Source organism: Leptodactylus fuscus, chromosome 10, assembly GCF_031893055.1.
Source record: "Leptodactylus fuscus isolate aLepFus1 chromosome 10, aLepFus1.hap2, whole genome shotgun sequence".
Taxonomy (NCBI): Eukaryota; Metazoa; Chordata; class Amphibia; order Anura; family Leptodactylidae; genus Leptodactylus; species Leptodactylus fuscus.
Genome location: NC_134274.1, coordinates 87,518,884 through 87,532,772, shown reverse-complemented (window position 1 = coordinate 87,532,772; position 13,889 = coordinate 87,518,884). Strand labels below are relative to the sequence as shown.

The 13,889-nt window shown below is 48.7% G+C and overlaps 1 protein-coding gene across 1 annotated transcript; it reads left to right on the top strand.

The window, feature by feature from the left end:
• The first annotated feature begins 6,443 nt into the window (after positions 1-6,443).
• LOC142219247 (uncharacterized) lies at positions 6,444-7,691 on the top strand. Its single transcript, XM_075288191.1, has 4 exons — positions 6,444-6,538; positions 6,664-6,919; positions 7,259-7,353; positions 7,437-7,691. Exons 1-4 carry the CDS (start codon positions 6,461-6,463, stop codon positions 7,689-7,691), a joined length of 684 nt encoding a protein of 227 aa, XP_075144292.1. The 5' UTR covers positions 6,444-6,460.
• The last annotated feature ends 6,198 nt before the right edge of the window (positions 7,692-13,889 follow it).

Here is a 13,889-nt window from a genome sequence, read left to right as displayed (position 1 = left end):
TCCTGTAACATGTGGATGGAGCTCGGACCTATAAAGTTACCCTGAGATGGCCTCATATCATGTGGGGTAATGTGGGGGCGGGGACAGAGGAGGGTGAAGGGTTTACGTTAGACATTGTGATCGGCCGGTCTGATAAGATGCGTCTTTAGTTTGTGTTTGAAATTGTAGAAATTGGGAGTTAATCTGATTGTCCGGGGTAGAGCATTCCAGAGAAGTGGTGCAGCTCGGGAGAAGTCTTGTATACGAGCGGGGGAGGTTCTGATAATAGAGGATGGAAGTGTTAGGTCATTGAGTGAGCGGAGAGCGGGGGTTGGGCGGTAGACGGAGATGTATGGAGGTGCGGCATTATGGAGAGCCTTGTGGGGGAGGGGGAGAACTTTATATTTTATTCTATAATGAATAGGCAGCCAATGTAACGACTGGCACAGACCGGAGGCCTCGCTGTAGTGACCGGCACAGACCGGAGGCCTCGCTGTAGTGACCGGCACAGACCGGAGGCATCGCTGTAGTGACCGGCACAGACTGGAGGCCTCGCTGTAGTGACCGGCACAGACTGGAGGCCTCGCTGTAGTGACCGGCACAGACCAGAGGCCTCGCTGTAGTGACCGGCACAGACCGGAGGCCTCGCTGTAGTGACCGGCACAGACCGGAGGCCTCGCTGTAGTGTCCGGCACAGACCGGAGGCCTCGCTGTAGTGACCGGCACAGACCCGAGGCCTCGCTGTAGTGACCGGCACAGACCCGAGGCCTCGCTGTAGTGACCGGCACAGACCCGAGGCCTCGCTGTAGTGACTGGCACAGACTGGAGGCCGCGCTGTAGTGACCGGCACAGACCGGAGGCCTCGCTGTAGTGACCGGCACAGACCGGAGGCCTCGCTGTAGTGACCGGCACAGACCGGAGGCCTCGCTGTAGTGACCGGCACAGACCGGAGGCCTCGCTGTAGTGACCGGCACAGACCGGAGGCCTCGCTGTAGTGACCAGCACAGACCCGAGGCCTCGCTGTAGGAACCGGCACAGACCGGAGGCCTCGCTGTAGTGACCGGCACAGACCCGAGGCCTCGCTGTAGTGACTGGCACAGACCCGAGGCCTCGCTGTAGTGACCGGCACAGACCCGAGGTCTCGCTGTAGTGACCGGCACAGACCGGAGGCCTCGCTGTAGCGACCGGCACAGACCCGAGGCCTCGCTGTAGCGACCGGCACAGACCGGAGGACTCGCCGTAGTGACCGGCACAGACCCGAGGCCTCGCTGTAGCGACCGGCACAGACCCGAGGCCTCGCTGTAGCGACCGGCACAGACCGGAGGCCTCGCTGTAGTGACCGGCACAGACCGGAGGCCTCGCTGTAGTGACCGGCACAGACCGGAGGCCTCGCTGTAGTGACTGGCACAGACCCGAGGCCTCGCTGTAGTGACCGGCACAGACCGGAGGCCTCGCTGTAGCGTCTAGCCTGATAGATGAGCCTGGCCGCTGCATTCAGAATAGATTGTAGAGGGGAGAGTTTAGTGAGACCGATTAGTAAGGAGTTACAGTAGTCAAGGCGAGAATGAATCAGAGAGACAATAAGTGTCTTTAGTGTATCTCTGGTAAGGAAAGGGTGTATTCTGGAGATGTTTTTGAGGTGGAGGTGACATGAACGTGCGAGTGATTCAATATGAGGGGTGAAGGAAAGGTCTGCGTCACACATGACCCCGAGGCAGCGGGCCTACTGCCTAGGAGTTATAGTAAGGCCTGAGACTGCAATGGATATATCAGGGACAGATCTATTAGATGGTGGAAACAGTAGTAGTTCAGTCTTAGAGAGATTTAGTGTCAGATAGAGCGAGGACATGATATTAGAGACAGCAGAGAGACAGTCACTGGTGTTCTGTATGAGTGCAGGGATGATGTCACGGGAAGATGTGTATAATTGGGTGTCATCAGCATAAAGATGGTACCTGGAGCCAAATCTGGCGATGGTTTGTCCAATGGGGGCTGTGTAGAGAGAGAAGAGCAGGGGGCCTAGGACCGAGCCCTGAGGAACCCCAACAGCAAGGGAAAGAGGGGAAGAAACAGAGCCCGCGAATGATACACTGAAAGTGCGGTCTGAGAGATAAGAGGAGAACCAGGAGAGCGCAGTGTCATTGAGGCCGACTGAGCGGAGCAGAGTGAGGAGGAGATGATGGTCAACAGTGTAAACACTTACAGGTTCTTATCAGTTCTCAGGTCAGTGATTTCTGTAAGATGCCATAAATCCATGTGACAGATTTAACCCTTCTCCAGTATGTGAAGCCGGGTCATAAGTTTATACTCATAAATCCGTCGCTCTTTCCTTAATTTAAAATTCCCTCTTAAAACCGACATTCTCATGTAATCGGTGATATTCTGATCCTCATTGCAGAAATGTTCTGATATGGGAAGGTCCAGTCTTCGTTCTCTCATTGTATGGCGATGTGAGTTCCTCCGCATTCTGAGCTGCTGTCCGGTCTCTCCATCATACAGATTATCAGTGGGACACTTGGTGCACATTATTACATACACTACATGCGGTGTTACAGGTGAACGTACCTGGGGTCTTATATTCCCTGTTAGAGTTTGGTATCTCTGTCCTGTCAGGGGTCAGTATGTGCGGGCAGGTTTTGCACCTCTTCTGTCCACATGGGAATGTTCCTGTGTTAGTTGGATGTGACAGTGAGCTGTAAGAGCCGGAGGGAGGAGACCAATCAAATCATCAGAATGACATCACGTGAGAGGAATGTACTCAGAAGGAGGCTTGGAACGCACAACCAGGAAGTGGAGAGCACGGGGAGGAAAGTGAGTGAGGAGGTAACAGCTGATATATATATATATATATATATATATATATATATATATATATATATATATATATATATATACAGTCCTATGAAAAAGTTTGGGCACCCCTATTAATCTTAATCATTTTTAGTTCTAAATATTTTGGTATTTGCAACAGCCATTTCAGTTTGATATATCTAATAACTGATGGACACAGTAATATTTCAGGATTGAAATGAGGTTTATTGTACTAACAGAAAATGTGCAATATGCATTAAACCAAAATTTGACCGGTGCAAAAGTATGGGCACCTCAACAGAAAAGTGACATTAATATTTAGTAGATCCTCCTTTTGTAAAGATAACAGCCTCTAGTCGCTTCCTGTAGCTTTTAATCAGTTCCTGGATCCTGGATAAAGGTATGTTGGACAAACAATTCAAGTTCAGTTAAGTTAGATGGTGGCCGAGCATGGACAGCCCGCTTCAAATCATCCCACAGATGGTCAATGATATTCAGGTCTGGGGACTGGGATGGCCATTCCAGAACATTGTAATTGTTCCTCTGCATGAATGCCTGAGGATTTGGAGCGGTGTTTTGGATCATTGTCTTGCTGAAATATCCATCCCCGGCGTAACTTCAACTTCGTCACTGATTCTTGAATATTATTCTCAAGAATCTGCTGATACTGAGTGGAATCCATGCGACCCTCAACTTTAACAAGATTCCCGATGCCGGCATTGGCCACACAGCCCCAAAGAAAGATGGAACCTCCACCAAATTTTACAGTGGGTAGCATGTGTTTTTCTTGGAATGCTGTTTCTTTTTGGACGCCATGCATAACGCCTTTTTTTATAACCAAACAACTCAATTTTTGTTTCCAAAATGAAGCTGCCTTGTCCAAATGTGCTTTTTCATACCTCAGGCAACTCTATTTGTGGCGTACGTGCAGAAACAGCTTCTTTCTCATCACTCTCCCATACAGCTTCTCCTTGTGCAAAGTGCGCTGTATAGTTGACCGATGCACAGTGACACCATCTGCAGCAAGATGATGCTGCAGCTCTTTGGAGGTGGTCTGTGGATTGTCCTTGACTGTTCTCACCATTCTTCTTCTCTGCCTTTCTGATATTTTTCTTGGCCTGCCACTTCTGGGCTTAACAAGAACTGTCCCTGTGGTCTTCCATTTCCTTACTATGTTCCTCACAGTGGAAACTGACAGGTTAAATCTCTGAGACAACGTTTTGTATCCTTCCCCTGAACAACTATGTTGAACAATCTTTGTTTTCAGATCATTTGAGAGCGGGCTGTCCATGCTCGGCGACCATCAAACTTAACTGAACTTGAATTGTTTGTCCAAAATACCTTTATCCAGGATCCAGGAACTGATTAAAAGCTACAGGAAGCGACTAGAGGCTGTTATCTTTGCAAAAGGAGGATGTACTAAATATTAATGTCACTTTTCTGTTGAGGTGCCCATATTTTTGCACCGGTCAAATTTTGGTTTAATGCATATTGCGCATTTTCTGTTAGTACAATAAACCTCATTACAATCCTGAAATATTACTGTGTCCATCAGTTATTAGATATATCAGACTGAAATGGCTGCTGCAAACACCAAAATATTTAGAACTAAAAATGATTAAGATTAATAGGGGTGCCCAAACTTTTTCATAGGACTGTATATATATATATATATATATATATATATATATATATATATATATATATATAGTGTCCTTCTTTCCTGATTAGGGGGCGTTCACACTACCGTCGGTGTCCACTGCTAATGTCTGTTCAAAATCTTGCGCAGACATTAGCATCGGGCACTCGCTGCGTCCATGACATTTTGCATTGATATACAGTCCTATGAAAAAGTTTGGGCACCCCTATTAATCTTAATCATTTTTAGTTCTAAATATTTTGGTGTTTGCAGCAGCCATTTCAGTTTGATATATCTAATAACTGATGGACACAGTATTATTTCAGGATAGAAATGAGGTTTATTGTACTAACAGAAAATGCGCAATATGCATTAAACCAAAATTTGACCGGTGCAAAAGTATGGGCACCTCAACAGAAAAGTGACATTAATATTTAGTACATCCTCCTTTTGCAAAGATAACAGCCTCTAGTCGCTTCCTGTAGCTTTTAATCAGTTCCTGGATCCTGGATGAAGGTATTTTGGACCATTTCTTTCTACAAAACAATTCAAGTTCAGTTAAGTTTGATGGTCGCCGAGCATGGACAGCCCGCTCTCAAATGATCTGAAAACAAAGATTGTTCAACATAGTTGTTCAGGGGAAGGATACAAAACGTTGTCTCAGAGATTTAACCTGTCAGTTTCCACTGTGAGGAACATAGTAAGGAAATGGAAGACCACAGGGACAGTTCTTGTTAAGCCCAGAAGTGGCAGGCCAAGAAAAATATCAGAAAGGCAGAGAAGAAGAATGGTGAGAACAGTCAAGGACAATCCACAGACCACCTCCAAAGAGCTGCAGCATCATCTTGCTGCAGATGGTGTCACTGTGCATCGGTCAACTATACAGCGCACTTTGTACAAATAGAAGCTGTATGGGAGAGTGATGAGAAAGAAGCCGTTTCTGCACGTACGCCACAAATAGAGTTGCCTGAGGTATGAAAAAGCACATTTGGACAAGGCAGCTTCATTTTGGAAACAAAGATTGAGTTGTTTGGTTATAAAAAAAAGGCGTTATGCATGGCGTCCAAAAAGAAACAGCATTCCAAGAAAAACACATGCTACCCACTGTAAGATTTGGTGGAGGTTCCATCATGCTTTGGGGCTGTGTGGCCAATGCCGGCACCGGGAATCTTATTAAAGTTGAGGGTCGCATGGATTCCACTCAGTATCAGCAGATTCTTGAGAATAATGTTCAAGAATCAGTGACGAAGTTGAAGTTACGCCGGGAATGGATATTTCAGCAAGACAATGATCCAAAACACCGCTCCAAATCCTCAGGCATTCATGCAGAGGAACAATGACAATGTTCTGGAATGGCCATCCCAGTCCCCAGACCTGAATATCATTGAACATCTGTGGGATGATTGGAAGCGGGCTGTCCATGCTCGGCGACCATCTAACTTAACTGAACTTGAATTGTTTGTCCAAAATCCCTTCATCCAGGATCCAGGAACTGATTAAAAGCTACAGGAAGCGACTAGAGGCTGTTATCTTTGCAAAAGGAGGATCTACTAAATATTACTGGCACTGTTCTGTTGAGGTGCCCATACTTTTGCACCGGTGAAATTTTGGTTTAATGCATATTGCGCATTTTGTGTTAGTACAATAAACCTCATTTCAATCCTGAAATATTACTGTGTCCATCAGTTATTAGATATATCAAACTGAAATGGCTGCTGCAAACACCAAAATATTTAGAACTAAAAATGATTAAGATTAATAGGGGTGCCCAAACTTTTTCATAGGACTGTAAATGGAGATTGGGTGCGTTGTTTTACACTCCATGTCTGTCCTTAAGTGTCCGTTCCCAAAGATGTCTGACTTTTCAAGCAGACAGAAAAACCTACGGCAGGTTTTTCTGTCTGCTTGAAAAGTCGGACATCTTTTGTAACGGACACTTAAGGACAGACACGGAGAGTAAAACAACGCACCTGGGGACAGATCTTGTTCTTTGACAAATTCATTGATACATTTTAGATCACATGACTGAGAATGGACAAGGACCAGAGTCACATGACTGGGAGATTAATAACCCTGAGCCTGGAGATCATCTACCTGCTGAGCGGAGAGGTGAGGGATTGTGGGAAATCTGTCCCATGAGCTGACTCTTCTCTCTAGTAATAACACAGGAGCGGAGAGGTGAGGGATTGTGGGAATGTCTATAGTGATATTTATCAGGGTCTCTCCATACTCAGGACTACACAGTAGTGAAGAAGACATCTGATAAGTATGTGACCCCCAGCAGCCGCCCCCCCCATGAGTCAGGAGGATGGAGCAGGAGCCCGAGCCCCATCATGGAGCCTTCACCTCACTCACTGATACCTGATAAGAGCACAATGCAGGAAGTCCTAGCACTAATAAATAAGATGATTGATCTGCTGTCTGGAGAGGATGATGAGGATGTGTATCAGAACATCACAATGGACGACCAGCGGCCCCTCACATCACCAGGTAAGAGGTGGTGGTAGGGGGCAGTATGGAGGGGCCCCTAGTCCCTTCCCCCCCCCCCATTATCTGTATCATATACACAATGGATCACAATTATTAGGGCTAGCACATTGTCATTCTAGATTGGAGAAGGAAAAGAGATTTATGATGAGAAATGAGTTATACGCAATCTATTGGTCTTCCTGCCCTGCCCCCATTCAGATAATGTGGTGGGTGAGGAGCAGATCGGGGCTTAGGGTTCACATTTGGCGCCAGTAAAGCCCCACCATCAGTGTCGCTCCTCTGCTCCAGTTCTCCGATGAATCCCCCCCATTGCATTGAGTCCCTTTGTGTGTCCTACAGATGGATCCCGTGAGCAGAGTCCACCAGGGAGATGTCCGAGTCCTCTGTGTGCCCAGGACTCTCCAGAAGATCTCAGTCTACCTCGGGATCATCAGGTAATGTCCATGGAGACAACATGATGAGGATCTTCTGCCACCATTCATGAAACCAAAGTTGTTCTTCTCTCTCTGCCATTCAGGATGAAGATCTGCTTGATATTAAAGTTGAAGTTATAGATGAGGAGGAGACGGACAGCAGGGAGGACGGCCATTATAAGGAGGAGGAAGCGGAGATCGGCACAGGTTGTAGTAACAAATATGGGGCACATGATCAGATGATTTCAGAGGCCATACTGCCACCCCTGACTACTATGGCTACCCCCCAGCACCACACAGTCGTATGGAGGAGGCGTCTGGCCATTACAGTAATGACATGTCTACCAGTCTCCTCCTGACTCTACAAAAGGGAACATTGCCAGGAATGGCTGCTTATTACTGGGTCACCATGACTGGCGGAATATCACAGGGGTTAGTATAGGAGGGGTCACTGTTACTAGTACGGAGTCACAGGGGTCAGTATAAAAGGGGTCACTGTTACTAGTACAGAGTCACAGGGGTCAGTATAGGAGGGGTCACTGTTACTAGTACGGAGTCACAGGGGTCAGTATAGGAGGGGTCACTGTTACTAGTACAGAGTCACAGGGGTCAGTATAGGAGGAGTCACTGTTGCTAGTAAGGAGTCACAGGAGTCAGTATAGGAGGGGTCACTGTCACTAGTATGGAGTCACAGGGGTCAGTATAGGAGGGGTCACTGTTACTAGTACGGAGTCACAGGGGTCAGTATAAAAGGGGTCACTGTTACTAGTACAGAGTCACAGGGGTCAATATAGGAGGGGTCACTGTTACTAGTACGGAGTCACAAGGGTCAGTATAGGAGGAGTCACTGTTGCTAGTAAGGAGTCACAGGGGTCAGTATAGGAGGGGTCACTGTTACTAGTACGGAGTCACAGGGGTCAGTATAGGAGGAGTCACTGTTACTAGTACGGAGTCACAGGGGTCAGTATAGGAGGGGTCACTGTTACTAGTAAGGAGTCACAGGGGTCAGTATAGGAGGGGTCACTGTTACTAGTACGGAGTCACAGGGGTCAGTATAGGAGGGGTCACTGTTACTAGTACAGAGTCACAGGGTCAGTATAGGAGGGGTCACTGTTACTAGTACAGAGTCACAGGGGTCAGTATAGGAGGGGTCACTGTTACTAGTACGGAGTCACAGGGGTCAGTATAGGAGGAGTCACTGTTACTAGTACGGAGTCACAGGGGTCAGTATCGGAGGGGTCACTTACTAGTACGGAGACACAGGGGTCAGTATAGGAGGGGTCACTGTTACTAGTACGGAGTCACAGGGATCAGTATAGGAGAGGTCACTGTTACTAGTACGGAGTCACAGGGGTCAGTATTGGAGGGGTCAATGTTACTAGTACGGAGTCACAGGGGGCAGTATAGGAGGGGTCACTGTTACTAGTAAGGAGTCACAAGGGTCAGTATTGGAGGGGTCACTGTTACTAGTACGGAGTCACAGGGGTCAGTATAGGAGGGGTCACTGTTACTAGTACAGAGTCACAGGGGTCAGTATAGGAGGGGTCACTGTTACTAGTACGGAGTCACAGGGGTCAGTATTGGAGGGGTCACTGTTACTAGTACGGAGTCACAAGGGTCAGTATTGGAGGGGTCACTTACTAGTACGGAGTCACAGGGGTCAGTATAGGAGGGGTCACTGTTACTAGTACGGAGTCACAGGGGTCAGTATAGGAGGGGTCACTGTTACTAGTACGGAGTCACAGGGGTCAGTATAGGAGGGGTCACTGTTACTAGTACGGAGTCACAGGGGTCAGTATAGGAGGAGTCACTGTTACTAGTACGGAGTCACAGGGGTCAGTATAGGAGGAGTCACTGTTGCTAGTACGGAGTCACAGGGGTCAGTATAGGAGGGGTCTCTGTTGCTAGTACGGAGTCACAGGGGTCAGTATAGGAGGGGTCTCTGTTACTAGTACGGAGTCACAGGGGTCAGTATAGGAGGGGTCACTGTCACTAGTATGGAGTCACAGGGGTCAGTATAGGAGGGGTCACTGTTACTAGTACAGAGTCACAGGGGTCAGTATAGGAGGGGTCACTGTTACTAGTATGGAGTCACAGGGGTCAGTATAGGAGGGGTCTCTGTTACTAGTACGGAGTCACAGGGGTCAGTATAGGAGGGGTCACTGTCACTAGTATGGAGTCACAGGGGTCAGTATAGGAGGGGTCTCTGTTACTAGTACGGAGTCACAGGGGTCAGTATAGGAGGGGTCACTGTCACTAGTATGGAGTCACAGGGGTCAGTATAGGAGGGGTCACTGTTACTAGTACAGAGTCACAGGGGTCAGTATAGGAGGGGTCACTGTCACTAGTATGGAGTCACAGGGGTCAGTATAGGAGGGGTCTCTGTTACTAGTACGGAGTCACAGGGGTCAGTATAGGAGGGGTCACTGTCACTAGTATGGAGTCACAGGGGTCAGTATAGGAGGGGTCTCTGTTACTAGTACGGAGTCACAGGGGTCAGTATAGGAGGGGTCACTGTCACTAGTATGGAGTCACAGGGGTCAGTATAGGAGGGGTCACTGTTACTAGTACAGAGTCACAGGGGTCAGTATAGGAGGAGTCACTGTTGCTAGTACGGAGTCACAGGGGTCAGTATAGGAGGGGTCTCTGTTACTAGTACGGAGTCACAGGGGTCAGTATAGGAGGGGTCACTGTCACTAGTATGGAGTCACAGGGGTCAGTATAGGAGGGGTCACTGTTACTAGTACAGAGTCACAGGGGTCAGTATAGGAGGGGTCACTGTTACTAGTATGGAGTCACAGGGGTCAGTATAGGAGGAGTCACTGTTACTAGTACGGAGTCACAGGGGTCAGTATAGGAGGGGTCACTGTTACTAGTATGGAGTCACAGGGGTCAGTATAGGAGGGGTCACTGTCACTAGTATGGAGTCACAGGGGTCAGTATAGGAGGGGTCACTGTCACTAGTATGGAGTCACAGGGGTCAGTATAGGAGGGGTCACTGTTACTAGTACGGAGTCACAGGGGTCAGTATAGGAGGGGTCACTGTTACTAGTACGGAGTCACAAGGGTCAGTATAGGAGGGGTCACTGTTACTAGTACGGAGTCACAAGGGTCAGTATAGGAGGGGTCACTGTTACTAGTACGGAGTCACAGGGATCAGTATAGGAGGGGTCACTGTTACTAGTACGGAGTCACAGGAGTCAGTATTGGAGGGGTCACTGTTACTAGTACGGAGTCACAGGGGTCAGTATAGGAGGGGTCACTGTTACTAGTACGGAGTCACAGGAGTCTGTATAGGAGGGGTCACTGTTACTAGTACGGAGTCACAGGGGTCAGTATAGGAGGGGTCACTGTTACTAGTACGGAGTCACAGGAGTCTGTATAGGAGGGGTCACTGTTACTAGTACGGAGTCACAGGGGTCAGTATAGGAGGGGTCACTGTTACTAGTACGGAGTCACAGGAGTCTGTATAGGAGGGGTCACTGTTACTAGTACGGAGTCACAGGGGTCAGTATAGGAGGGGTCACTGTTACTAGTACGGAGTCACAGGGGTCAGTATAGGAGGGGTCACTGTTACTAGTACGGAGTCACAAGGGTCAGTATTGGAGGCGTCACTTACTAGTACGGAGTCACAGGGGTCAGTATAGGAGGGGTCACTGTTACTAGTACGGAGTCACAGGGATCAGTATAGGAGGGGTCACTGTTACTAGTACGGAGTCACAGGGGTCAGTATAGGAGGGGTCACTGTTACTAGTACGGAGTCACAGGGGTCAGTATAGGAGGGGTCACTGTTACTAGTACGGAGTCACAAGGGTCAGTATTGGAGGCGTCACTTACTAGTACGGAGTCACAGGGGTCAGTATAGGAGGGGTCACTGTTACTAGTACGGAGTCACAGGGGTCAGTATAGGAGGGGTCACTGTTACTAGTACGGAGTCACAGGGGTCAGTATAGGAGGGGTCACTGTTACTAGTACGGAGTCACAAGGGTCAGTATAGGAGGGGTCACTGTTACTAGTACGGAGTCACAAGGGTCAGTATAGGAGGGGTCACTGTTACTAGTACGGAGTCACAGGGGTCAGTATAGGAGGGGTCACTGTTACTAGTACGGAGTCACAAGGGTCAGTATAGGAGGGGTCACTGTTACTAGTATGGAGTCACAGGGGTCAGTATAGGAGGGGTCACTGTTACTAGTACGGAGTCACAAGGGTCAGTATAGGAGGGGTCACTGTTACTAGTATGGAGTCACAGGGGTCAGTATAGGAGGGGTCACTGTTACTAGTATGGAGTCACAGGGGTCAGTATAGGAGGGGTCACTGTTACTAGTACGGAGTCACAGGGGTCAGTATAGGAGGGGTCACTGTTACTAGTACGGAGTCACAAGGGTCAGTATAGGAGGGGTCACTGTTACTAGTATGGAGTCACAGGGGTCAGTATAGGAGGGGTCACTGTTACTAGTATGGAGTCACAGGGGTCAGTATAGGAGGGGTCACTGTTACTAGTATGGAGTCACAGGGGTCAGTATAGGAGGGGTCACTGTTACTAGTACGGAGTCACAAGGGTCAGTATAGGAGGGGTCACTGTTACTAGTATGGAGTCACAGGGGTCAGTATAGGAGGGGTCACTGTTACTAGTATGGAGTCACAGGGGTCAGTATAGGAGGGGTCACTGTTACTAGTATGGAGTCACAGGGGTCAGTATAGGAGGGGTCACTGTTACTAGTACGGAGTCACAGGAGTCTGTATAGGAGGGGTCACTGTTACTAGTACGGAGTCACGGGGGTCAGTATAGGAGGGGTCACTGTTACTAGTACGGAGTCACAGGGGTCAGTATAGAAGGGGTCACTGTTACTAGTAAGGAGTCACAGGGGTCAGGATAGGAGGGGTCACTGTTACTAGTAAGGAGTCACAGGGGTCAGTATAGGAGGGGTCACTGTCACTAGTATGGAGTCACAGGGGTCAGTATAGGAGGGGTCACTGTTACTAGTACGGAGTCACAGGGGTCAGTATAGGAGGGGTCACTGTTACTAGTACGGAGTCACAGGGGTCAGTATAGGAGGGGTCACTGTTACTAGTACGGAGTCACAGGGGTCTGTATTGGAGGGGTCACTGTTACTAGTACAGAGTCACAGGGGTCAGTATAGGAGGGGTCACTGTTACTAGTACGGAGTCACAGGGGTCAGTATAGGAGGGGTCACTGTTACTAGTACAGAGTCACAGGGGTCAGTATAGGAGGAGTCACTGTTACTAGTACGGAGTCACAGGGGTCAGTATAGGAGGGGTCACTGTCACTAGTATGGAGTCACAGGGGTCAGTATAGGAGGGGTCACTGTCACTAGTATGGAGTCACAGGGGTCAGTATAGGAGGGGTCACTGTCACTAGTATGGAGTCACAGGGGTCAGTATAGGAGGGGTCACTGTTACTAGTACAGAGTCACAGGGGTCAGTATAGGAGGGGTCACTGTTACTAGTATGGAGTCACAGGGGTCAGTATAGGAGGGGTCACTGTTACTAGTACAGAGTCACAGGGGTCAGTATAGGAGGGGTCACTGTTACTAGTACGGAGTCACAGGGGTCAGTATAGGAGGGGTCACTGTTACTAGTACGGAGTCACAGGGGTCAGTATAGGAGGGGTCACTGTTACTAGTACGGAGTCACAGGGGTCAGTATAGGAGGGGTCACTATTACTAGTACGGAGTCACAGGGGTCAGTGTAGGAGGGGTCACTGTTACTAGTACAGAGTCACAGGGGTCAGTATAGGAGGGGTCACTGTTACTAGTACAGAGTCACAGGGGTCAGTATAGGAGGGGTCATTGTTACTAGTATGGAGTCACAGGGGTCAGTATAGGAGGGGTCACTGTTACTAGTACGGAGTCACAGGGGTCAGTATAGGAGGGCTCACTGTTACTAGTACGGAGTCACAGGGGTCAGTATTGGAGGGGTCACTGTTACTAGTACGGAGTCACAAGGGTCAGTATAGGAGGGGTCACTGTTACTAGTATGGAGTCACAGGGGTCTGTATTGGAGGGGTCACTGTTACTAGTACGGAGTCACAGGGGTCAGTATTGGAGGGGTCACTGTTACTAGTACGGAGTCACAGGGGTCAGTATAGGAGGGGTCACTGTTACTAGTACGGAGTCACAGGGGTCAGTATAGGAGGGGTCACTGTTACTAGTACGGAGTCACAGGGGTCAGTATTGGAGGGGTCACTGTTACTAGTACGGAGTCACAAGGGTCAGTATAGGAGGGGTCACTGTTACTAGTACGGAGTCACAGGGGTCAGTGTAGGAGGGGTCACTGTTACTAGTATGGAGTCACAGGGGTCTGTATTGGAGGGGTCACTGTTACTAGTACGGAGTCACAGGGGTCAGTATAGGAGGGGTCACTGTTACTAGTACAGAGTCACAGGGGTCAGTATAGGAGGAGTCACTGTTACTAGTACGGAGTCACAGGGGTCAGTATAGGAGGGGTCACTGTCACTAGTATGGAGTCACAGGGGTCAGTATAGGAGGGGTCACTGTCACTAGTATGGAGTCACAGGGGTCAGTATAGGAGGGGTC

Bases quoted from the DNA above. Each gene is read 5' to 3' on its own strand.
- LOC142219247 (XM_075288191.1), top strand. From the start codon at position 6,461: ATGGACAAGGACCAGAGTCACATGACTGGGAGATTAATAACCCTGAGC. The intron at 6,539-6,663 runs GTGAGGGATTGT...CTCCATACTCAG, and splicing joins TCTACCTGCTGAGCGGAGAG to GACTACACAGTAGTGAAGAA. The intron at 7,354-7,436 runs GTAATGTCCATG...TCTGCCATTCAG, and splicing joins GTCTACCTCGGGATCATCAG to GATGAAGATCTGCTTGATAT.